This window comes from Mandrillus leucophaeus, unplaced genomic scaffold, assembly GCF_000951045.1.
Source record: "Mandrillus leucophaeus isolate KB7577 unplaced genomic scaffold, Mleu.le_1.0 Scaffold16, whole genome shotgun sequence".
In the NCBI taxonomy this organism is placed as follows: domain Eukaryota; kingdom Metazoa; phylum Chordata; class Mammalia; order Primates; family Cercopithecidae; genus Mandrillus; species Mandrillus leucophaeus.
The window spans coordinates 3,338,334-3,363,342 of record NW_012101587.1 but is presented as its reverse complement, the minus strand read 5'-3'; the positions used below and the strand labels follow the sequence as shown (position 1 = coordinate 3,363,342).

Here is a 25,009-nt window from a genome sequence, read left to right as displayed (position 1 = left end):
GAGTCTCGCTCTGTCGCCCAGGCTGGAGTTCAGCGGTGTGATCTCGGCTCACTGCTAACTCCGAGAGCGGGACATTCTTATAGCTGCGTTTTCTTCTTCTTGTCCTAGCCTTCATTTTAAAAAAGTTCAAGGTTCAGACTCCCAGTGAGTAAATGTGATGATAAACAAAAAACGGTACTGAAGGGTGTCCTATTCTCCAGAGATAACCACTGTTAACAGTTTTTTAAGTATTTTTTTTTTCAGAAATGTCTGGACATATACCAATGTTAAGTTGTACGATTTTGGTTTTTAAAATTTTACATGTCAGTGAATCATAGATATTTTTCTTTGTCAGTATCTATAAACCTATTTCATTCTTTTTAATGGCAATGCAGGGTTCTGTCGCATGGGCATACCAAATTAATTTTACCAGACCCCTCCTGACGAACACTGAGTTTCCATGTGTGATGACTGGCAGGGCGCTGCCGTGATTGTCTTCTGTGAGCCTGTATGCCTCTGATGGCTCCGTGAGGGTAGAGTCTGGCAAAGGCCACCAGAGGGCCTTGTGCCTCTGTCTTTCAGAGACTCCAAGTGCCTGTTTTACAGCTCCAGCCAACAGGATGTCATTTTCATCTGCTCTTCTTTGGTTCTAAGTGTGGTTGAACAGCTTTGCATATGTTTTTAGACTGTTTGTATTTCTTCTGTAAGCTCTCTGTGCATTGCTCACTTTTCTACTCTGATATTGTTTGGGATTTCCTGCTGATTTGTCAGAGTTCTTGGGTTTTTTAAGGAAATTGTTTTCTTTCTTTTTTTGAGACAGTCTCACTTTGTCGCCCAGGCTGAAGTGCAGTGGCGTGATCAGGGCTCACTACAACCTCTGCCTCTTGGGTTCAAGCGATTCTCCTGTCTTAGCCTCCTGAGTAGCTGGGATTACAGGCGCCTGCCACCACGGCCCGCTAATTTTTGTATTTTCAGTAGAGACGGGATTTTACCATGTTGGCCAGACTGGTCTCGAACTCCCTACCTCAGATGATCTGCCCGCCTCAACCTCCCACAGTGTTGGGATTACAGGCGTGAGCCACTGCTCCCCTCCCTACAGAAATTATCTCTATTATTATTTGTCTTGCAAATATTTTCTTTGTTATTTGGATTTGTTTATTGTATTTTTTGTTTGGAGTGAAGCTTAAAGGTTTTCTTGGCCAAACGTAATCAAAACGTCGTAACACCTAATTTTAATTTATATAGTTATAAATTTCAAATCATGAAGTCGTTTGTCAATGCGTCTATAATTAACGCTTTTTGGATAGGCATGTTCGAATCCATACTGGAGAAAAGCCATACAAATGTGATGAATGTGGAAAGAGTTTTACTGTGAAATCCACTCTCGATTGCCATGTGAAGACTCACACAGGTAAGGAACACATTCCTGTGTCATTGGTAGAGATCTTAGGATAGCATTTTGTATGTTTTGTTCCTATGTATTTTGCATACATAATACTTTCCAAATTAGAAAGCTTAAAAATGAAGCACCATGAAGAAAGTGATATGAAAGATTTTTTTATTCGTGACACAGGGAAAACTGTCCAAATGACAATTTCCCAAAAATGGGAATTCCATCTTGCAGACATTGCCCATTTCCTGTTCTGTCTTCCATGACAGCTGCTTTTTTACACTAAGCACTTTGTTTAGCTTTTGTTTTTAGTGGATGTAAACTTGTTTTTACTCAGTTGGCAGTCTCATAAATTTAGGAGGGAGAAGTGTAATTTCTAAATACTCATTAGCATTGGTTTTGATACAGTGCCGTTTTCCATTTGTTCTTGGGTCACATAGTGCTTGAGAAGTGTGACGTTTTAGCTAGTTGTGTTGACTTGTGTACCTGCCAGTAAATGCAGCAGTTGTACATGGCAGTCAGATGTCCTGTGTGCCCTTCTTTCTGTTTCTGTGACTCAGGGCACCATTGCAGCCTGATCACCACTCAGTAGTAGTGGTTGTTTTGAACCTTTGACTAATCGGTAGAATCTTTTTCAGCTACTTTTCTGATATATTTAAAGTGGGTAATGAGAGTATCTATTTCACAGAGTTGTTCTGGGGTGATTAGAAAGTGTATGTGTATATGGTAGAAAGTAGGTTTCTGGGGTGATTAGACAGTGTCTGTGAATGGTATAAAGTGTGTCTATTTCACAGAGTTGCTCTGGGATGATTATACAGTGTATGTGTATATGGTATAAAGTAGGTTTCTGGGGTGATTACACAGTGTATGTGTATATGGTGTAAAGTAGGTTTCTGGGATGATTAGACAGTGTATGTGTATACGGTATAAAGTAGGTTTCTGGGGTGATTAGACAGTGTATGTGTATGGTATAGAGTAGGTTTCTGGGATGATTAGACAGTGTATGTGTGTATACGGTATAAAGTAGATTTCTGGGGTGATTAGATAGTGTATGTGTATGGTATAGAGTAGGTTTCTGGGATGATTAGACAGTGTATGTGTGTATGGTATAAAGGAGGTTTCTGGGGTGATTAGACAGGGTGTGTATATATGTTATAATGGGTGATTAGACAGTTTATGTGTATATATGGTATAATGGATGATTAGACAGTGTGTGTGTATATGGTAGAAAGTAGGTTTCTGGAGTGATTAGACAGTGTGTGTATACAGTATATAGGGTGATTAGACAGTGTGTGTGTATATGGTATAAACGGTGATTAGATAGTGTGTGTGTATGGTATAAAGGGTAATTAGACAGTATGTGTGTATATGGTATAGAGGGTGATTAGACAGTGTGTGTTTATATGGTATAAAGGGTGATTAGACAGTGTATGTGTGTATATAGTATAAAGGGTAATTAGACAATATGTGTGTATATGGTATAAAGACTGATTAGACAATGTATGTGTGTATATGGTATAAAGCGTGATTAGACAGCATATGTGTGTATATGGTATAAAGTAGGTGTTGGTATTCCACAACAAGATTGTATTGACATAATGTGTACAACTTATGTATTTAAAAATCCCTATGTAAAAAATGAATTACTTTAGTTTTAAGAAGCATTCACAATATTCGTTCATTCCCTTTCTCTTTCTCTGGCCAGCTGGGGGTGACCTGACTGTGTCTCTGACAGATGGGAGCCTGGCTACCCTAGAAGGCATCCAGTTACAGTTGGCTGCTAACTTGGTTGGACCAAATGTACAGATTTCTGGAATCGATGCTGCCAGCATTAATAACATTACGTTGCAGGTATGACATCTTCCATGGTCTCCTGTGCTGTAATTCTCTTGGCATCACACAGAAGCATGAAGTTTTCATTACAAGTACCTGTGCTGCTTTTCAGATTGATCCGAGCATTCTGCAGCAGACGCTACAGCAGGGCAACCTGTTGGCTCAGCAGCTCACGGGGGAGCCTGGCCTGGCCCCACAGAACAGCTCTCTCCAGACGTCGGACAGCACGGTCCCTGCCAGTGTTGTCATCCAGCCCATCTCAGGCCTGTCCTTACAGCCCACAGTGACCTCTGCGAACCTGACCATAGGCCCACTGTCTGAGCAGGATTCAGTGCTGACCACTAACAGCAGTGGTAAGAGCCACTCACTTTTGCTTATTTTGACAGCTGGAGTTTCAGTTTCTTGCTTGCGATCACATATTTGATTTTAGGATGTTATGATGTCATTTTCTTCTCTTTGTGGAAGAGAATAAATCAAATGTCCTGAGAATAAAATAAACTTTTCTTATAATTAATGATATGTGTTTAGTATATGCTCTTAATTACTGCTACCTTCATTTAATTACTCTTTTCATACTGGCTTCATTTCATCGCAAGGCTTTCTTTTTAGATGAAGGAATTAGAGATGACTGATGCTTTGTTTTATATCTTTCTCTCATTGAAATATTTAATAGCAGTTTAACTAAAATATTTTTAATATAAAAACAGGGGAAATTGATTTTTTTGAAGCTCAACTTTGTTTTGCTTTGTAATGACAATCAGGGACCCAAGACCTCACTCAAGTGATGACTTCACAAGGTCTGGTGTCCCCCTCCGGCGGTCCCCACGAGATCACCTTGACCATCAACAACTCCAGCCTGAGCCAGGTCCTGGCACAGGCCGCTGGGCCCACTGCCACATCTTCCTCGGGGTCTCCACAGGAAATTACCCTGACTATCTCCGGTTAGTAAGTTATTATTTTAAACATCCTTTCACCCTGCAATTTAAGTACTGTATATCTTACTATCTCTTTTCCTACAGTACTCTGCTGTGCATAAAGCCTGTGCTCAATATGTATTTGTAATTTATGGGAGAAGTTGAAGTTTAGTGAAAATAATGTGTTCTAATTCAGATCTGGTACCAGAAATGAAAAATTATAGTTTCTCATGTCATTTCCAGTTTGAGTACAGTCAGTTATTTAATTCATTCATTTATTGACTCATTTTTAGAGAATAAGTTATTTTTGTTTGGCAAAGAGCAGAAAGCATAGCTTTGTGGTTCTCACTCATGCTTCATGAAACTCGTATAAACTTTACATTAGGGCGTTATAGGTCCTCATGGCACTCTCTTTACCGTATGTCTTCAGAATTCTACTAGGATTATACAGAAAAATTGAAACATGGGAGAACATTGAAAAATAGATAAACGGGTAGGAAATACCCTTTGGCAGTAAAGCCCACCTAAAATTGGCAATCTAATTCTCTCCACCAGTCACCAGGCTGACTCATTCCCTGTTTCAGGGCTAGGCTGCTCATATTCTGACTTTTCTCCTTGTGTGCCTTCCTTGGTCCTTACGTATCATTAATTCCCATAGCGTGTTCGGAGCTCAGTGAGCATTGAACATATTTTCCTGGTGTGCTTCGCTCACGTGACTCTTAACTATAAACTCTCTGTATTAACTAAGAGTCATTTGTTAATTCAACAACTTTTATAGCCCTTACTAAGTATTAGATATTATTTTAGTAACTTCCACAGATATTAACTCATTCAGTATTAACTTATTTAAGACTCGTAACCTGATGATGCTGTTAACAAAGACGTTTTGCTAGGAATCAAAACACCTCCGTGGAGATCTGAGGTGACAGAGGGAAGCAGCCCCACTTCCTGAAACACAGCTGTGGAGAAGGACAGCATTCTAGATGGACTCAACCGTGAAGGGCAGCATTTCTGCTGTTTCAGAGATATTTCTGCAGAAATTAATTTCAGAACTGAAAGAAAAGGTATTCATAAGAAAACCAGAAGCTTTCTTTTTCAGGAAGATGTCTTTATTTCTTTTAATATTTTAGTGAGAAATTTGAGGAACTATTTTTAGGTACAGCTTTGCTTTTGAATGAAATGCAGTGGTTTTTAGATGCTGTTGGAAAGCGAAAATTAACATTGAATTTTATATAATTCAGTAACCTTCTTCCTTTTAAAATTATATTTATATCTGAAGGAAAGCTGTTTGGTTGATCCAGTTAACTTTCTCGAATACACTTAGTATAAGAAGCATTGTGCCAGGTCCTATCAAAACCACATAGTGCGTGGTTCTTGCTCAGAGTTAAGAAAATGTATTCTTCAGTTTGTGGATTGTGCCTCTGTTCTTCCTGTGTTTTATTATTGGCCATTTGGTTATTTTGTTAGTATATTTGAAAGTGTAGATGAATATAACTATTTTTTTAAGAATTTGGGCCGGGCGCGGTGGCTCAAGCCTGTAATCCCAGCACTTTGGGAGGCCGAGACGAGCGGATCACGAGGTCAGGAGATGGAGACCATCCTGGCTAACACGGTGAAACCCCGTCTCTACTAAAAAATACAAAAAACTAGCCAGGCGAGGTGGCAGGCGCCTGTAGTCCCAGCTACTCGGGAGGCTGAGGCAGGAGAATGGCGTAAACACGGGAGGCGGAGCTTGCAGTGAGCTGAGATCCGGCCACTGCACTCCAGTCTGGGCGACAGAGCAAGACTCCGTCTCAAAAAAAAACCCAAAAAACAAAAAACAAAAGAATTTGGCTTCTAGGAGAAAACCTTAAATGAGTTAATGAAATAAGTTTGGTTTCAACTTTGGGCTTAAGATTGTTTTTTCTGACTTATTATGACGGATAATGAGAATTGACTATACAATTCCTTATCCCATTTTGAAAGGGCTGCAAAAAGCATTTAATTTATGGTAACCTGTTAAAAGCATCTAGATATTCCATAGAAATTTTCAAAGATTTCGTAGTATGTTCTTTTTTCCATTAACACATAGGATTATAAATGCATGCAAGTACTAGAGAATGCACATATCACTTCAGCTAAGTTTTGCAGACTTTAGGCAGTTCATGAGTCCTGGCATTCAGAAGAAGGTTATACGTTGAGTAAAAGGCAAAGGCAGTCCTTTGCCTCCTGGAATTACCGTGTCCAGATACAATGAAAGTCCTTGTACCTGATGTTTTCAAAAGCCCAGTTATTAATAAAAAGGTATATAAAATTTGGGAACCAAACAAGTGACACCTGCGTACTTTGGAGATTTATCCCTGGATCTTTTGAATATGGGTTTGCTCAGGTGATAATACATTTTCTACTTTTTAAAATTTTTGCCTGTACTCATGTTCATCATGCAGTTTCATTTCCTGTTTCTACTTCTTCAGCGTGGCGTGAGAATGTAGGTCACTATAAAGCAATCATAGTGCAGTATACTTTTGTCTTTTGAATCTTTTTCTCTCGGATTTTGTGTAGTTGTCTTGCCTACGCCTATTTTGACAGCAGAATGTTTAAAGTATCTTCTGTTTACCAGGTCTTTCCAAGGCATTCAATTTGGTTTCCATTGGAATTCCAACAGGTTTTTTATTCGCATATTCATTTCTAGTTGCCATACTATATGATTTCATTATATCATTACAGTAGCTGATGAAGCTAGCATTAGTGGGTTTTGAATCAAGCAAATGTGTTTTAGTAGGAATGTATTGCAGGCATGTTAGTGTGTACTTGAGAGCATTCAGAACACACAGGATAGGAACACAGCACACAGGAAACTGCAGCATCAAAGGCTCGGCAAGCCTGCCCAGTGGAGGGCAGGGAGGGGAGATTCTGTTATTGCTTGCTGATGCCCCTCAGATCCTTTTAACATGCTTTTGCTGTACCTGGGCCGTGCACTATATTTGGAAATATTTTCAATTCATTGACAGTTTTATTCAACAAAGTCTGTGATTTTTAGGGCCTAAATACTGAGTTAAAGTAGAACTCATAAGAAGTATTTTTAAAATACTTCACAACTTAAAAAGTGTGAACAAATACTGTCATTTAGGGAAATGCATTTTTGTGGTTTCATTTTCGTTTTTCCATAAATTTTACTGAATTGAAAATGAAAGCTTTGAGGATACAATTGTATGTTTAACATACTTGCCAATACACATCTGAGAATGTTGTTTTCAGGTATCACAATATTAATTTCCATTTAGGTCAAGAACTTATTCAACACAATTCTAAAGGAAATAGTGAACTGTTAATAAACAGGAGCATAAGATTGTTAGCACCTGAAGTCAATAATCTACAGGTGCTATCCTAACAATAAGCAATGATCAGCTTCTCTCACAGAGTATAACATTGAACTCTTCAGGTACGCCGCACAAGAGTTAGCCAAGAGAGACATTATAAGAGGTCATAGCTGAAGAGCTCAGCCCACAGTAACTGAGGAGGTAAAGTGTCCTGTAGCACGACAGGTATGTCAGCATCATTCTTTGTCACATGGAGTACCATTCTGTAAGGATTAGTGGCTTATGTCTAATTCTAGGATACAAAATTCTCTCTAATGTTACCAACCAATCGATAATGTTACTTTTTAAGTCATGAAAGTAAATTATTTTATTCAACTGTACAAAGCATCATATATTTATATGTTATCATGTTAATAACTCCATGTACAAAGCTGTCCCTTTCTAACCCAGCACTGGAAGTCTCTTACTCAGCTCATTACTTCTGCCCTCCAGTGAGAATTTTCTGACACCAGCTGAAAATAGAATAGAAAAATGGAAAGGAGGCAGCTTTCTAATATTTTAAAGCATATAATTTTATGGAAAATAAACATATTAGTATCAGCAAAAACTGCAGTTACTTTTGCACCAACGTAATAAATGAGCTCACATGAGATAATGACAATTTTGTAAGTAACCATTAACAGTTTAGGATAACACACCTATCTCATTCTTTTCACCTTGTAGAGATTGCGTTCACTTCCTAGCCTTGTTATTTTCCAACTATGTATATCACTTTGTGAGGGAAAAAACCTAATCTTCAGATATGTTTGTACCCAAAAGCTAGTCCTTTTTTCATGCTTAATTCTTAATTGAAACGACCTCTTGTCCAGTAGTTCATTTATTCCATAAAAGATTATAGTGCCTGCTGTGTGGTAAGAATTGCGCGAAATCTGGGAATATAACTCTGGACAGGTCAGAGGTGGTCCTGCGTTCTGGATCTTAGAAACAAGTGGAGTGCAGACATTTTTTGAAGAATCCACAAGTGACTGTAAAATTACAGCTGTAACCATATATAAAGGAGAGATGATGGTGCAGAGAGCACATGTCACAGGGGGTGGCCCTGCGACTTCTTTGAGGACGTCCTGGCTGAGCTGAGAGAGGGGCTTGAGAGTGGGGCAGCTTTTCTCCCCATGCCAGCTGCTCGACTTTGCATGACCTGTGGTGGCCTTTAGCTGAAGCAAGGAGGTGTGGATATTTTAATGCCTGGAAGATCCAAAATATATGATGTATTGTTGAAGTTACATAGCGAATGTTTTTCTCCTGTTTTCTAAACCTCATAGTTTGTGGTTTTTAAAGGATCAGGCAGTGTGTTCTTCTCATCTCTAGAATTGTAATCCTGGGCTGTGAGTTCATCACCTTTCCCCCGCTGCCTGGTTCATGTTGCAGCGTGAAGACGTGCTGCTTGTATGTGGGCCGAAGCGAGCGGTGGTCGCTCGTGGTGCAGGGCTCTGGGTGAGATGTCTGGATTCACGCCCCGCTAGCTGGCCTCACTGAGCAGGAAACTGGCTGTCAGCGGTGCAGCCTCATGTCTTCCTGGAAACTCTGCTCAACATCCTTAGTGAGCCCCTGGCACATTGATGGAGAGACAAGTCAGGTTGTAGAGGTTTCGGTTTGAGTGGAGTGGTTTGTGCTTCTTGGTGATCCTGGATGTTTGCAGGTGCAGCAGATTGCTTGACTCAGAATTGGGGATGTTCTGACCGAAGGGAGAAGTTGGGTGGAATGAGGGCGCATGCACTCCAGGGCTCTGCTCTGGCTGCCCGCATTTCTTTAAACTCCTGCGATCTGGCTAGTTCGGTAGTAAGTGCTGTACCTATAAATTCATCTCCACAGACACATGTTGAAAGTGTCACACCAGCATCTCACACGCAGGTGAGGGTCCTCTCAGGGCAGGCGAGCTGTCCTTAGTCAGTGGGTGCAAGGCTCCCACATGTTATGCAGCGGATATTTCTGTACAGACAGCAACATACCCACTTTGCTGATTTGCATTTTAAAAATTATTATTCTTTTAGACCTTTTTTTTAAAGAGCCAGCTGAGGCCGGGCATGGTGGCTCAAGCCTATAATCCCAGCACTTTGGGAAGCCGAGGTGGGCGGATCACCTGAGGTCAGGAGTTTGAGACCAGCATGGCTATCATGGTGAAACCCCGTCTCCACTAAAAATATAACAAATTAGCTGGGCATGGTGGTGGGTGCCTGTAATCCCAGCTACTCAGGAGGCTGAGGCAGGAGAATTGCCTGAACCTGGGAGGTGGAGGTTGCAGTGAGCCGAGATTGCTCTACTCCAGCCTGGGCGACAAGAGCGAAACTCCGTCTCAAGAAGAAAAAAAAAAGCCAGCTGAGAAAATAAATCTCTTTCTCTCTCATGCTCTCTCTCAGGCTACTTTAGCTTATATCCCTCTTGCTAAATTAAAAAAAAAAAAAAAAAAAAAAGCTTTTCAGGGGATTCGGTGACATTAAAAGATGAATGCATAATTAAAGAATATTTGTGTACTAATGTAATATCAGCTATTCTTAAATATAGGGTTTGTTTTATGTGATCAAGTAAGTTGTCTTATGTTCTTGAATACCTTTAGCATCTTTGAATAATCCTGGGTATAGGAAGCAATTCTTCATATATTGACCCACTCAATCCTTAATATTAAGCAGATGTTTTTAGAGTGGCTTACACATCCCATTGGTCCTAGTTATAATTATTAGTGGATCTCACCTCTGTAATAATAGGTAGGAGATTGCCTCTTAGTGAGCAATATTTATCTAGAGTCGTAGTCAGTTTCAGATCTAGCTTGAGGCCACACCACTAATAACTGAAATTAAAATGACATTATTTTGAAATTAAACATGGCTCTTCTAAAGTAAACACTCAATTAAAAACCTCTAATGCCCATACCAAACTTGCGTTGAGCATAATGAATATGTATGTGGCTATTATTATTTTTTGATTCTCTATGCAAGCAAGGTTTGGTTAAGACTCGTCAGCCTCTAGGTTAACTGTGGCTGTTTCATCTTAATTGAAGGCATTGAAAGAAGTGTATCACCACTTAGGGATTTGTGAATAAATCCAAGTGAGACAATTACTCACAATTTCACATGCAGGATAAAAGCACATGCTTTTGTTCAGATTTGTGATGGAGGAGTTGAAGACTATTTCAGAGTTTCATCCCAGCAACATCCATTCCCAAATCTGACACAAAAGAGTTTTTCTTAAAACATGTTCCCGTAGAATGTAAGTACTGCCTCAGAAGCAGATCGTAGTCTTGATAGAGGCTTGAGAAATTTAGCACAACTTTTTAAAGAATTCATCTCAAATGAGTATTATCTTTTTGTTCTTACCTTCACCCACTTTTAAATTTAAGATAATTTTGATGAATAAATTGAGTTCTACTTTCAATGAAAGCAAAGACCAGTATTTTCTATTTATTTGTAAAGTTATTCTAGCCTTAGTTTCTTCTAGATTTAAGTATAATCACTTATTTTAATTTTAAATAGTTCAACAATTTAACATTTTCTATTTGCCAGTGTGTATTAAAACTGAAGAGGACATTCTTATCCTCACAAGTTGTCCCTGTGAGTGACCTGGATGCTTGGGAACGAGGGGCTACCCCAATGCTTCTCTCCTGTTCTGTCGCCCCCACCTTCTCTCTTCTCACATTTAAGTTAATTGCAAGAAAAAACTGATATCATATCTTTTAAACTATTTTTAGAACCTTATAAAATTATGTTTTCTTAGAAGCTATGAGGCAATATCCCAAGAGATTTAAGATAATGTTGGGTGTGATGAGTGTATGGTTTATTAATCTTTTAAACTTATTTTTGAGTCAGAATCATAAAGTCAGACTTGTATTGCTCTATACATGCTGGAGGAACAGTGGTTTCAGAAAAATAAGTGAAGAATAAAAGTAAGAGTCTACTAATCTTCACTTCAGCGTGAGATCTTCATTTTCATGCTAAGAGTATTTAATTTGAATATAAAATTGTAGCTTTTAACAAATAGATAGTTAAGAGCTATTTGTAGCTTGTAATTTAACTGCATGCTTAAGAAATTTCAACTTTTTTCTGCTCTAGTCACGTGTTCTTTTCAATCATATTGAGGACAGTTGTACTGGAACTGGTATCATCCTCTTTGTGGAAAATCCGTTGAATTAGGACATTATTAAAGGTTCACTGTTTGAGTTGAAATATGAACATTGGCACTGTCTGAAGTTGTTTATTGTTTTCATTGAACTTTGTGTCAGGTTTCACTTTAATCAAACACAAGCCTTCTGTATCTTTTTGCATTTTTCATGCTGCACAGTCCCAGAATCTCTGATACCTTAATAATCACTAGAAAGTCAGGATTAGTTGACTGGTGGGAGTGGGGAGAAGATCTTTGATTCCTTTATTTCAGCAGTTGGGGTGAGGTTTGCATTTTTGCTGTGTGCTGCCTTCGCCTTGGCTCTATATGTGATCCTGGGCGAGATTCACAGGCACGTGCCTCTCTTCCCTGTCCTCCCTCTGTGCAAGCTCATTGGCAGCTGCCACCTGCCCCCCCGCCCCAGCCTCTCCATAGTTTTGACCACTCATGTTAAAAACGTACCCACAGGCTAGTGTGCAGTAAGGGTGTGTGGAGGGAATTTTAGAAGGACAGCTATTAGGTCGGCTGCTGTACTGGTCACTGGAACGCTTAGCACATGCAGACATCCTCCACAAGGCCACACTCCTCGGGCTCCCGCCAGCACTCTGTGTGGACGCTGGAGCAGGCGGGAGGGTCTGACCTAGCTATCTGTGGAGCCCCGGCGGCTGCTTCAGCGCTCGAGCCTCCCAGCCTGCTAATGGTTCTACTGCTTTTGAAGGTTCCAGGTCTGTGCAGCACAGTGTGGGACCCCAGGAGTGTGGATCTGTGGAGGCATTGTATTTGGAGAACTCCAGCGACAAGTAAGTAACCTAGTTTTCCTGTTGGCCCCTGACTCCTAGGAGAGCGCTGGACTGATGTGACCCAAGTCACAGCAAAGTACTGACAGGAGCGTGTTTGTTTTGTTTTGAAACCTGGTTAGGAAATAGCTTTTTCTCCTTTAGTTGTCATCCGGCATCCTTAGCGCCTGGCACAGTGGCAGGCACAAGTGGATGAGGAATACATATTTTAGATGAATGGATGGCTCGACTGTCAGATAAAGTGAGTGTGCGTATGTGTGCCCGTGTGTTTATCCTTTCAACGTGTGTTCACTGGTGCCCACTACAGGACTTTGATAATCCCATACTGACCCCGTCTCATCTGTCAGCAAGGTGCATGAGTGTCTGTTTTGTAAAAGAAAAGACCTTTCTTTGCCAGGTACCTTCTTTTCTCTTAGCATTGGCTACAAGGGAGGATATTTCAGTTTTGTTGTCTTTTCCGAAGAAAATTAAGATGTCATGTAGGATAAATGAATATTTAAAGGATTTCATGAAGTTTATTTTGACCTCCTGTCTTTTAGAATAAGAGTCAGTAAGGGTGATGAAAGTGAGAAAATGAGCAGAGATGGTCAAATTTATCCTGTAAGCTTTGGAACTAGTAATTCGTCAGTGGATCATACTTGGTTCCTTTCTTCAACTGGTCTCTTTAGTTGTGGATGGGGACAGTGCCCTGGAAATTGTTGTCTGAGTTTTCATTCTACAGTAGTAGCTGTGACTGGAACTGTGGGGTCACGTTTTCACTCTTTGTTTACTGGTTTTTCTCTGTGTGTGTTATAATTAAGAAGCACAGTATATTCATGCGTAAAGATGTTTAAAAACTAAGAAAAGCTTTATCCTAAAATTAGAATTGAAGACCCTGTGATTTCTTTGGTGCAGCTTGGAGACCTCAGGCAGCATGAATGCTGCTTCCTGCATGCAGGTGGGAGCGTCGCTTTCCCTGTGCCCTTACACCTGGACTTGTCTGGCCTTCCCATTGACCTACTTACTTCGCCTCTTTTGTAGAACTTAACACTACAAGCGGAAGCCTTCCTTCAACAACACCGATGTCTCCATCGGCCATCTCGACTCAGAACCTGGTCATGTCCTCGTCGGGTGTGGGAGGTGACGCTAGTGTCACGCTGACGCTGGCCGATACTCAGGGTATGCTGTCTGGAGGCCTGGACACTGTCACACTCAACATCACCTCTCAGGCAAGTGCTCCTCAGAGAGGGATGCAAAGGTCCTTTCAAAAAGTGGTCTTTGAAAACATTATTCATTGACTCCTTCCTAAATATATATGCTGAGCATTTTTTTTTTCAAAATCGAAGTAGCTTTTTTTCTGATTAAAAAATAATACAGTAAATGTAAAAAGGGGAAAAAAGAAAATTCAGATAATATGGAAGAATGTAAAAAAATAAGGTAAAACATAAAACCCAAAGCTTTAATCCCACCACCAAATGGAACCACAGTTAACATTTTATTGTATATATCCTTCTACACCTTTATATGAATGTATAAGGTACATATTTATAACTTTCTGCAGAAATAAGTTTGTGTACACATCATGTAGATGAAATTTATTGATGGGCGTTATGTTGTATTCATGGTTTCAATAAGTAGCACGGAAATTTTCATGCCCTTAGTCACTGAGATTCTTACATGAATTCCTACCAGTAGAAGTGCTGTGCCAAAGGGGTGTACATTTTTACATGATTCCTTGAGCTAAGATGCTGAAAAACCTTTCAGAGTTTAATTAGGAAAATCATAATGATACATTATAATTCGTTATAATGAAGATGAATTGTAGCAAAGCTATGCCCGCATTTTGATAGTTGAAGACTAATTATAATAAGGCTGTGTCAGAATTTTCATAGTTGACTCTAAAAAATCTATTCTTAGTTGATGTAAATTGTGATTTCTATGTGTCTGTTCCTGGCTGTAATAGAAGCAAAATACACAGCAGAATTAGAAAGCTGAGGCTGGACACAGGTGGCTCGTGCCTGTAATCCCAGCACTTTGGGAGGCTGAGGTGGGAGGATTCTTTGAGCCCAGGAGTTTGAGAGCAGTCATGGCAACATGGCAAAACTCTTGTCTCTACAAAAAATAAAAAATTGGGCCAGGCACGGCAGTGCACACCCGTAGTACTGGGTACTCCGGAGGCTGAGGTGGGAGGATTGGGTGAGCCTGGAAGGTTGATGCTGCAGTGAGCCGTGATTGCACCACTGCACTCCAGCCTGGACGACAGAGTGAGACCTTCTCTCTCTCAAAACAAAAGCTGAGGCTGTTTTCACCAAAACACATTCCTTGATTGTTCTGTCTCTGCTTTTTAGGCTCACCGTACAAGAAAAACAGATTTTGGCATCTAGAGCAGGATTGGTCCTAATACTATCACAGCCACTTGCTGAAGAAATGACCTCTCTAAGCTCTAGTCTCTTTCATTAGTGAAATAGCAGCATTTCCTCTGCATCGCTTCAGTGTTCAGTCAGTCTCCCTGGGTTGTGGGATACTCACATGTCGTTGGCAAATAGGCTTCTCCTAGGGCTCCTCACCGAGGACCCCTGCACAGCCACTATCCTCTTCTGAGGTGACCCAGGCACACCGCACGCCAGGGTTCCTGCTCGCTGGACACAGGGGCTCCCCTCTGGGTGACCTGCCTGTAGTCAAGCAGCCCTGCCTACGTCCTGCCCCCAGGGACCTGTCGGGCAACCCCGACAGCCACGTGTGGTGCTGGGAAGCAGAGCGTGCATCTCACTCAGTGACATTCCTCCTGAGCTGTGCGGAGAGCATGACTGCTTATAGAGTTTAACACCCTTTCTTCACCTGCTTTTATGCACCATCAACTCCTGCTTGTCACATAATTAACCTTCTAAATATTAGCAATTCGTATCATGTTTTAAAATTGTGGTTGGAACAAAAATAGTCAACTGGCTGGGTGTGGTGGCTCACACCTGTAATCCTAGCACTTTGGCAAGCCGAGGTGGGCTTGAGGTTAGGAGTTTGAGATCAGCCTGGCCAACATGGGGAAACTCTGTCTCTACTAAAAATACAAAAATTAGCCGGGCATGGTGGCGGGCGCCTGTGATTTCAGCTACTTAGGAGACTGAGGCAAGAGAATCACTTGAACCCGGGAGGTAGAGATTGCTGTGAGCCGAGATCGCACCTCTGCACTCCAGCCTGGGCAACAGAGTGAGACTCCATCTCAAAAACAAAAACAAATAAACAAAAAAGTACCCATCCTAAGATGTAAATTACTGGGGTGTGCTTTCCTAGATGCAGGAAGCATGATGATTATGATGGACCAGCCATGTCTCCTTCTTTCCTACCTGTGATCTTGGTTACTGTATCTCAGGGCCTAGTGAAGCCCCCTGAGGTCTGGGGCAGGCAGTGGGCGGGGGGAGGCTGGATGGGAGAGCACTTTTACTTATTTACCATTCAAGGAACACGCTTCAAATCCAGGTACAGGAGTCTGTACACTAACTCGGAGTCTGTTTGTCTTTCCCACCTTTTTATTTGCTGCTAAGATGTTTTTATATTTAAATGATGACGACTGTAAATATGACCTTACACTTCCTGTTGTCTTGCAAAGCCTTAAGGGCGTAACGTGCATTGGACTACCCTAGCATTGCATTTGGGAACACGGTGACTGTCCTGTTACATGTGTGAGTCAGCTCCCAGGGTCCCTGGTGGGTTTCTTATTGTAGACTTTTAACTATAGTAATTAAAGACATAGTAAAGAAGTAAAAATTATTTAAAATATAAATTTTAATTAGTTAGATGCCTTTGAATAACTTTTGGAGGGTGGGGATTGAGTTTGATGAGAAAAACCCAGAAAGGCATTTATTTCAATGATTATGAGAGAGTATTTTCTGTATGTTAAGTTTTATCACTTTGAGAAGTATCCACTACAGTTGAAGTGAAAGTTCAGTAAGTAGTTCTCAGTATTTTCCAGGTTGTATTTTTAAAGTCTGCAGATATTTGCCAGGATGTCCTATGCCTTTTTTGTAGAACAGTCGGCCCCCAACTCCCAGGCTGTGGACTGGTACCTGTCCATGGTCTGTTAGCATCTGGCCGCACAGCCGGGGTGCGTGTGGGCCGGCGAGCATTACCGCCTGAGCTCCACCTCCTGTCAGATGAGCTGGGGCATTACATTCTCAGAGGAGCATGAGTCCTGTTGTGAACTGCCCATGTGAGGGATGTAGGTTGTGTGATCCTTATGAGAATCTAGCTAATGCCTGATGAGGAACAGTTTCATCCTGAAACCATCTCCCAACACCCCCTACCTCAAATCCGTGGAAGACTTTTCTTCACGAAACCAACCCGCCTGGTTCCAAAAAGGGTAGGGACTGCTGGTGTAGTGCACGTGGGTCACCCGGGAGCCTTGTGAGCGGGCAGGTGGTTCTCCAAGGATGTTCTTCAAGAAGGGCTGTAGAGTGAAGCCTTGGTGGCAGTGATGACCCTGGGATGTGCTGTGGCCCGTTTCTGGGCCTGCTGTCCTCACCAGCAGGCAACCCAGGCTCCCTGGCTCCACACCAGTCCCCTGGTGGGGTCACTGTCTCATTTAGGATGCTGCTTTTGGGACAGAAGTCCCGTGGGTCCCCAGCGCCTCAGGACAGACTCCATCAGCTGCCCCTCTGGCTCCTGCCTGGCCCCTGCCACGTCACGTGGACTCGGGCTTTGCCTGCTGAGCTGCCAGAAGTACCTCGTTTGCCACGCCCTCTCCCTCCCACCCACTGCGCAGGTGGCTCCTGTGCCTGGCGCCCAGGTTGTGCCTGCAGCCACACACCCTGCCGTTAGTGCTTCCCTGCCGCCCCCCTCAGCCCTTCCACTCTGGCCTGAGGACATGGGAGCAGGAGGCTTTGTGAGCAGCAGGAGCCAGGTGGGTCCTCTGGAACCTGTGTCTAGCCAGATACATTAGTGTTTCTATTAAGCTTTGGTGGGTTAAGTTCATTTTGTATATTCTTTTCTGTACTTCATATGCAAAATTTGTAAACCAAATTGATTAATTAGCATACATTGTCCAATAAGTAATTTTAAAATATCCAGTAGAAATTGTGTAGCTTTATTTGAATCTTTTTTCTGTTAGCTGGCAAACTTAGACTTACGCTGATTTAATACTCTGAAAACTTGCAAAAACCAGATGAAACCTTTCTTAGCTTTATGAATGGTATTTTTCTAAACATAATGAATCCTTGTAGCAACAAAACCACCTTTTTATTGTCAAGAGAGTAATGAACCTATAAGAAAATGGCTGTAAATACGTAAATTATTATGATTGTTTATGATAATAAAAATTTGACCTGAAAATTAGAAGGTGGTCAAGAGAAATTAACCAGTGTGTAATGATGATTGTTCATTTAAGAGTCATTCACTAGGGGATAAATGTCGAATGATTTAATATTAATTCCTTAAAATGACACATGCTCCTTGAATTTAATGAGGAAACGGACTAATAGCACAGGGAAGAGATCCAATGTGAAGAAATCAAATTGTTTAGCATTATACCACCCTGGACACTGCACTCTGTGCATGGAAAAATAAGAATCTCCCTAAAGGAACTGAAGGAAACAGTAATATAAACGTAGAAATTACTGTACATATTTAAAAGATAGGAAAGTCACATAAACTTATTATGTATTATTTTTTATTTCTTTATAAAATCCATGAAAGAAAATGTTCCTAAAAACAAAGAAAGGTGGTCTTAGTTTACTTAAATAGTATTCTTAATTAATGGGCAAATGTGGCTGGGCGCAGTGGCTCATGCCTGTAATCCCAGGACTTTGGGAGGCCGAGGCGGGCGGATCATGAGGTCAGGAGATCGAGACCATCCTGGCTGACACAATGAAACCCCGTCTCTACTAAAAATACAAAAAATTAGCCGGGCAAGGTGGCAGTTGCCTGTGGTCCCAGCTACTCGGGGAGCTGAGGCAGAAGAATAGCATGAACCCAGGAGGTGGAGGTTGCAGTGAGCTGAGGTCGCGCCACTGCACTCCAGCCTGGGCGACAGACAGAGTGAGACTCTGTCTCAAAAAAAATAAAAAATAAAAAAAAATAAAAGGGCAAATTTGAGTCCATAATAGTAAAAAGTTTGGAATGTATATGTTTTGTAAGTACATAATTAATCCTAATTTAAAACTTGGAAAGGGCCCAATTTTGGAAGAATATTGGAGTAAATGATAATTTTAATTCAGAGAAAGTTAGCTAATTTTGAAATATAATTTTGATGTATTTGTTCCAAACTTTAGACTCTTCAGGGGGGAGGAGGAGCAGGCCGCTGGTAGTTGTGTGTCCTGCTTGGCCACTGAAGTCTGACAGTTCTATCAGGAGGTGTAAACATGCATGCAGAAAATCTATTCAAGAAAGCAAAATGATTTTTAGTTCTTATTCTGAATACAAGAAGTAGTTTACTTATTCATGAGGGGAATTCTCTTGTATACTAATTCTTGTCATTAAAAAAAAAAAACCTCTTATTATTACAGATAATTGGCCAGGTGCAAAACATTTAAAACTTTGTTTTTAGAGATATGAATGTGGCTTTTTAAGTCTAAATTTGACTGTGGGGTGACCCAGAAATTGGCAAATCTTATTACAGACTCCTGATGGGAAAAGAGGCCGATTCTGAAGTAACAAGTTAGTTGTAGGTTTAACACCAAGAGTCATCTGGCCCATACTATTTAAAGCTTTCTTAATTTTGTGCCTTTCTTAGCCTTCATCCTTTACAAGTCATTCATATTTACTCTTGTAAATATCTTCACATTTTTATTGAGGCACAATGTTTTGTTTTAAGTTTATTAAGAGTTGTGTATAGGCCAGTAAAATGAACTGCTAAGAAAAATATTTCTAATGAAATTATAGTACATGCGAGCAGGAAATCAGGTTGATTTATGGGTACTTGGTAATAGTATAGTGAAGTGTGTTATTGCATGGAATGCCTTTCATCAATATCTAGCCCTTTCTCATGTTTTACAGCATTTCTCAGATTTAGTCGAACATTGACTTCCCTGGGTCCCAGCAGGCTCAAGTTAATTCAGTAGTCATGGGTGGGGCTGGCATCTGTGCTGTTCATCACCCACCCTCCCTGTGACTCTGACGCAGCTGCCCCAGCTGCCAGGGCCAACAGCTGTTGCCCCGTTCCTCTCTGCTGGGACTCAGTGCTTGCTGTTACATTCTCATGTTGCAAAGTTCATGTGCTCCAGGGGAAGGCAAATTTCTGTAATCTTTACCTCAGTGTAAACCAAATATAGCAAAGAAACCAACTGCAAATAATAATACAAACCAAAAGTAAATAACCTTTATATTGTTTTAGCCGATTTATGTATCACTTCCGTAAGTATAGCTAATTGTTGAGTATAGATTTTATTGGACACTGATTTTTAAATCAGGAAATTTGCATTAAGAATACTTAAGGTTGGCTGGGTGTGGTGACTCATGCCTGTAATCGCAGGCCGAGGCTGGTGAATCACCTGAGGTCAGGAGTTCGAGACTAGCTTGGCCAACATGGTGAAACCCCGTCTCTACTAAAAATACAACAAATTAGCTGGGCGTGGTGGCATGTGCCTGTAATCCCAGCTACTCAGGAGGCTGAGACAGGAGAATCGCTTGAACTCGGGAGGTGGAGGCTGCAGTGAGCCAAGATCGTGCCATTGCACTCTAGCCTGGGTAATAAAGCACGACTCTGTCTCAAAAAAAAAAAAAAAAAAGAATACTTAAGGTTTGCAATTGAAACACAAATGATAAGCTAGTAAATTACATAGATTTCAAGGTTTTTTAATTAAAATTTTTGAGATAATTGTAGACACACGGGCAATTTTTAAAAAATAGTACAGAGAGATTCCATATATACTTATCCAGTTTCACCCAATAGGAGCATGTTGCAGAACTGTCGTATAATATCACAAACAATTATTATCAATGACAAGCCAAGATACAGAATATTTCCATCACCTCAAGGACCCCTCATGTTGCTTTTTATAATGACTTCAAGACCCTCTTAACCCTGACGTCTGCCACTCTGTTCTTTATTTCTGTAATTTTGCTATTTCAAAACAACAAGAAGTTGTAATTTTTCCCTTGATATACCTATATAAGCTAAGACTATCAAATATCTTACCTTTAGTTTGGAAATATATGAATTTAGTGAGCCAGTTGGTTCTTATGTGCATCAGAATTTCTGACCAGCAGTTTTTTTGGTCTTTGATTAATAAAATAAATGTGAATTAATAAGTCCAGGTTGATTAATACAATTTTTCAAATTGGGTAGTCTGATAAGGGTGGTGGCCGCAGCTGGCAACAGACATGTCACAAAAAAGTGTAGCATTCACTGGTATTTGAAAATAGCAATGTTCAATCAACTTCTTTATGTAGGGGGGTAGGGAACGTGAAGCTTTATTAGTATAGATAGGAACTTCGGGTGCAGTGGCTCACACCTATAATCCCAGCACTTTGGGAGGCTGAGGCAGGCAGATCACCTGAGGTCAGGAGTTCGAGACCAGCCTGGCCAACATAGTGAAACCCCATCTCTACTAAAAATACAAAAATTAGCCACACATGTGGCACATGCCTGTAATTCCAGCTACTCAGGAGGCTGAGGCACGAGAATCACTTAAACCCAGGAGGCAGAGATTGCAGTGAGCTGAGATCAAGCCACTGCACTCCAGCCTGGGTGACAGTACAATACTTTATCTCAAAAAAAAAAAAAAAAAGAAAAAGAACTTTTCAATTTAGATAATGTTTATGTAAAAAATTAGGCTGATATATGGAGATACCTAAAATAGCCTCATTTTGCTTTTTTAAAAAGCTGCTTATGGGAAGTAAGGAACCCAAATCAATTTAGAAGCTCTCTTTTTCTGGAATCCCTGATGATGACTTTGTATATTTTTGACTTCTATTTTGCCACCTGCCGCTCTTTCCCTTAAGAAATGAACCTGAAATTCTCTGATGAAGGAAGTTTTTAAAAATGCCAGCTCAGTCCTATTTTTCCTCTACTGTGTTTCATATGGTTCGGCCATGTCCCCACCCAGATCTCATCTTGAATTCCCACATGTTGTGGGAGGGACCTGGTGGGAGGTAATTGATTCATGGGGACAGGTCTTTCCCGTGCTGTTCTCATGATAGTGAATAAGTCTCATGAGAGCTGATGGTTATATAAAGGGGAGTTTCCCTGCACAAGCTCTCCTCTCTTTGCTGCCATCCATGTAGGATGTGACTTGCTCCTCCATGCCTTCCACCATGATTGTGAGGCTTCTCCAGCCACATGGAACTGTCAGTCCAATTAAACCTCTTTCTTTTGTAAATTGCCCAGTCACAGGCATGTCTTTATCAGCAGCATGAAAACGGACTAATATAGCATCCCCTCCTCAATTCTTAACTTTCCTTTTGGGACCTCAGCTTGCGTAGTTCCCTAAGACATTGAGAAACACCCCTCATCTTAAAGCACAGGAGCCAACAACATCAGCCACGCTTCCTGTGATCAGCCACGGTTTTAACTGTGTGTGAAATATGTTTAGAATCAGTGCTGATTGCAGCAGTTCAAGTTGCATGCTGAATCGCTTCTATAAATTCAGCATTTGCAGTAGATATTCAGACCCTTTAAGCTGCAGCTTCCTCTCTGCTCTTGTGCCCCATACCACCCTACCTTTCTCATTCTCTCTTATTCTCTCAGATCCATTCTCGTAGCTAGAGGTGTGCTGAGCTGGTAAGAAAACTTACAGTCGTTTTCTATAGCATAGCAAAATTGTGTATGCGTTTCTAAGCAAATAAATGTGTTGTAAATATACACACATGTAGAGACTCTGAGATGTAATTTATATAAGTTCACCTCATTGTTTAAAGTATACAATTGAATGGTTTTCAGTGTATTTACAGAGTTGTACAGCCATCACTGTGGTCTAATTTTAGAGCATTTCATCACCCCTTAAAGAAACCTGGAGCCATGAGCCATCACTCCATGTTCCCCTGACCCCCGGCCCACCCTCACCTCTGCCCCTGGCAACTGCCAGTCCACTTTCTGTCTCTCTCTGTAGATGCATCTGTTCTGGATATTTCATAGAAATGTGATCATCTGTGTTGTCTTTTGTGACTGGCTTCTTTCATTCCTTAGAGTATTTCTAAGGTTCCTCCATGCTGTAACATGTACCAGAACTTCCTACCTTTTTATTACTCAACAGTATTCCCTTATACCACATTTCATTTGTGCATTTATCAGTTGATGAGCATTTGGGCTGTTTCCATTTTTTGGTTATGGGTAATTCTCCTGTGGACATTTCTGTACAAGGCTTTGAGTGGACTCTGTTTTCACTTCTCTTGGGTTGCTGGGTTACGTGGTGACTCCACAGTTCACTTTTTGAGGAGCTACCAGCTTGTTTTCCAAGGTAGCTGCACCATAAAAGAGCTTTTAAATTATTACTTGTTTTGCTAATGTTACAACTTCTGAAATAGTACTAATCTTTTGCCAGGGTCAGCAGTTCCCAGCACTCCTCACGGATCCCTCTCTCTCGGGCCAGGGTGGAGCAGGCTCGCCGCAAGTCATACTAGTGAGCCACACGCCACAGTCAGCGTCTGCTGCTTGTGAAGAAATAGCCTACCAGGTACAGGATATTCCTTCATCCACAGAGCTTTCGTCGCTTTTAAAAACATACAGATTCAGAAGGGATGGTGGTAGAGGGTCATGGGAGTGCTGTGTGGCCCGGGTGGCTGGGGCTGACTTCTGAGGTGTCCCCAGCTGAATCCTGAGTGGACATAGGCTCTGCGGGGGTGTGTGTTGAATGACAGGTACGACATCTCAGTCATTTTGTGATTTGTTTCTTAGGGAGTGAGGTTTTAGTACCACGAAATTAGATGTAGCCACCAGTGATATGTAAATCTAATTTTAAACTTATTAATATTGTATTTGCCTACTGATCAGACTTCGCATATCCAGCCACTTACACTTAGTTCTTTCTGCAGATTTCCTAGTAACACCTTTGCTGGTTCTGTTAAGTGTCATATACATTTTCATATACGTGTGTGTGTGTGCATCTGTGTGCAAGATCTGTTTGTCATTTGGCTAGTCTTTTTTCTTAAAAATACATGTTTTTGAGAGACAAAATATTTAGTAAGCAGTAGTCTAAATACAGAAGAGTCTGAAAACTCTTTGCTTAAAAGTTTCCAGGGTCAGAAGTAAAGCACAGATGATGAATAATCTCTGAATTTAGGAAGCATTAAACATTTTTAGCAAATGAGTTTTCAAAATAATGACTTACCTGTTTTTCAGTAGGACAAGGGCTTTTTCACAAAGAGATGAGATATAACCAGCACTGGGGATGTCATGGAGTTTGACCTGAGTAACCAGAGCTCGTCTCACTGAATTTCAGTTTGTATAACTTAACACATTTGTGTCTGGGTTCCCCAAGACTGCCCTCAGGTTTGACGATTCACTACAAGGTCTCACCGGATTCAGAGAAATCTGATCTGTTGGTGGTTGTGGTTTATACTTGTGGTTACAATGGAAAGGTGCAGATGAGAACCAGCAGAAGGAAAAGGCATGTGGGGTGGAGTCCAGAGAACCCAGGCACAAGCTTCCCAGTGTCCGCTCCAGTGAGGTCAGACAGACACTGCTGATTCTCCCAGGAACGTTGTGTGACAGTGCCTGCCAACTGTCGCCAACTCGGGAAGCTTAGCTAAGCTCTGGTATCCAGAACTGTATTAGGGTCAGACGTGTGGCCATGGAGTGTCCGCGTGGCTGGGCTTAGCTATGCGGTCTCCAGGCCCCAGCCCCTCCAGATCAAACTGATGCAGTGGCCCAGGTCCCCAGATGAAACAAAAATAGGCCTTCACCATAAGTCACATCATCAGCACAAACTATGTGGCATTGCCCAAGGTCCTGGGTATGAAATACACTCTTACCTACTAATAGCAGGATATTCCAGGGGCTTATCAGTGATGCTCGGGAGCTGATCAAGGGCACTGGGGAGTGTGCCGGGTTTGAGCACCTCAGGCCTGGTGAGGTAACTGTTGGCCACACACATCCATTGAGACAGAAAACGCATTGGCGGCTTGGTCATATTTTTAAGCTCTCTTTCTCATGGTGCTTTTGTAGTGAAACCTTATTAGTCTGGTATGTTTCAGAGAGTTCGTAAATCAGTTCCAAGGCATACCTTACCTAATTCCTGTATTTTGTGTGACTGGTAAATGAAACTACTTTGCTATTTTTTAACATTATGATTTTAGCATTTGGTTTAATATAGCTAGAAGAATAATTTTTTTTTAGAGTAATCCTATGTTAAGATTAGTTTGAAATGTCCCAATTGAAGTCATATATTCCATTTTAACTTCCATTTGAGTAGTAGATGGTAATGAGAGAAACCAAGTATTAATACTTGGTCTAGCGTGTAATTTTTTTCAAAATTTGACAGATTAATTAAATATAAAAATGAAGTGGATAACTAATCTGTATCAGTGAATACAGGCATACCTCAGAGATAACGTGCGTTCAGTTCTAGACCACTGCAATAAAGCAATTATCACAACAAAGCAAGTCATACATTAACATTATGATTTAGTTTTCTGGTTTCCCAGGGCATATGATGTTTATTCTATACTGTAATAATAGTGTTCAGCAGCATTATTTCTTTTTTTTTTCCTTTTTGGTTTTTTTTTTTTTTTTTTTTTTTTTTT

The 25,009-nt window shown here is 41.0% G+C and overlaps 1 protein-coding gene across 1 annotated transcript in view; it reads left to right on the top strand.

The window, feature by feature from the left end:
* Positions 1–25,009, top strand: part of ZNF236 (zinc finger protein 236) — a 151,290-nt gene that overhangs the window by 103,797 nt on the left and 22,484 nt on the right. Inside the window, exons 23-27 of the mRNA XM_011975878.1 lie at positions 3,075–3,220; positions 3,315–3,555; positions 3,964–4,143; positions 13,382–13,569; positions 22,810–22,941. Of these exons, the coding sequence (XP_011831268.1) occupies positions 3,075–3,220; positions 3,315–3,555; positions 3,964–4,143; positions 13,382–13,569; positions 22,810–22,941 (887 nt within the window). The remainder of the gene's footprint in view (positions 1–3,074; positions 3,221–3,314; positions 3,556–3,963; positions 4,144–13,381; positions 13,570–22,809; positions 22,942–25,009) is intronic.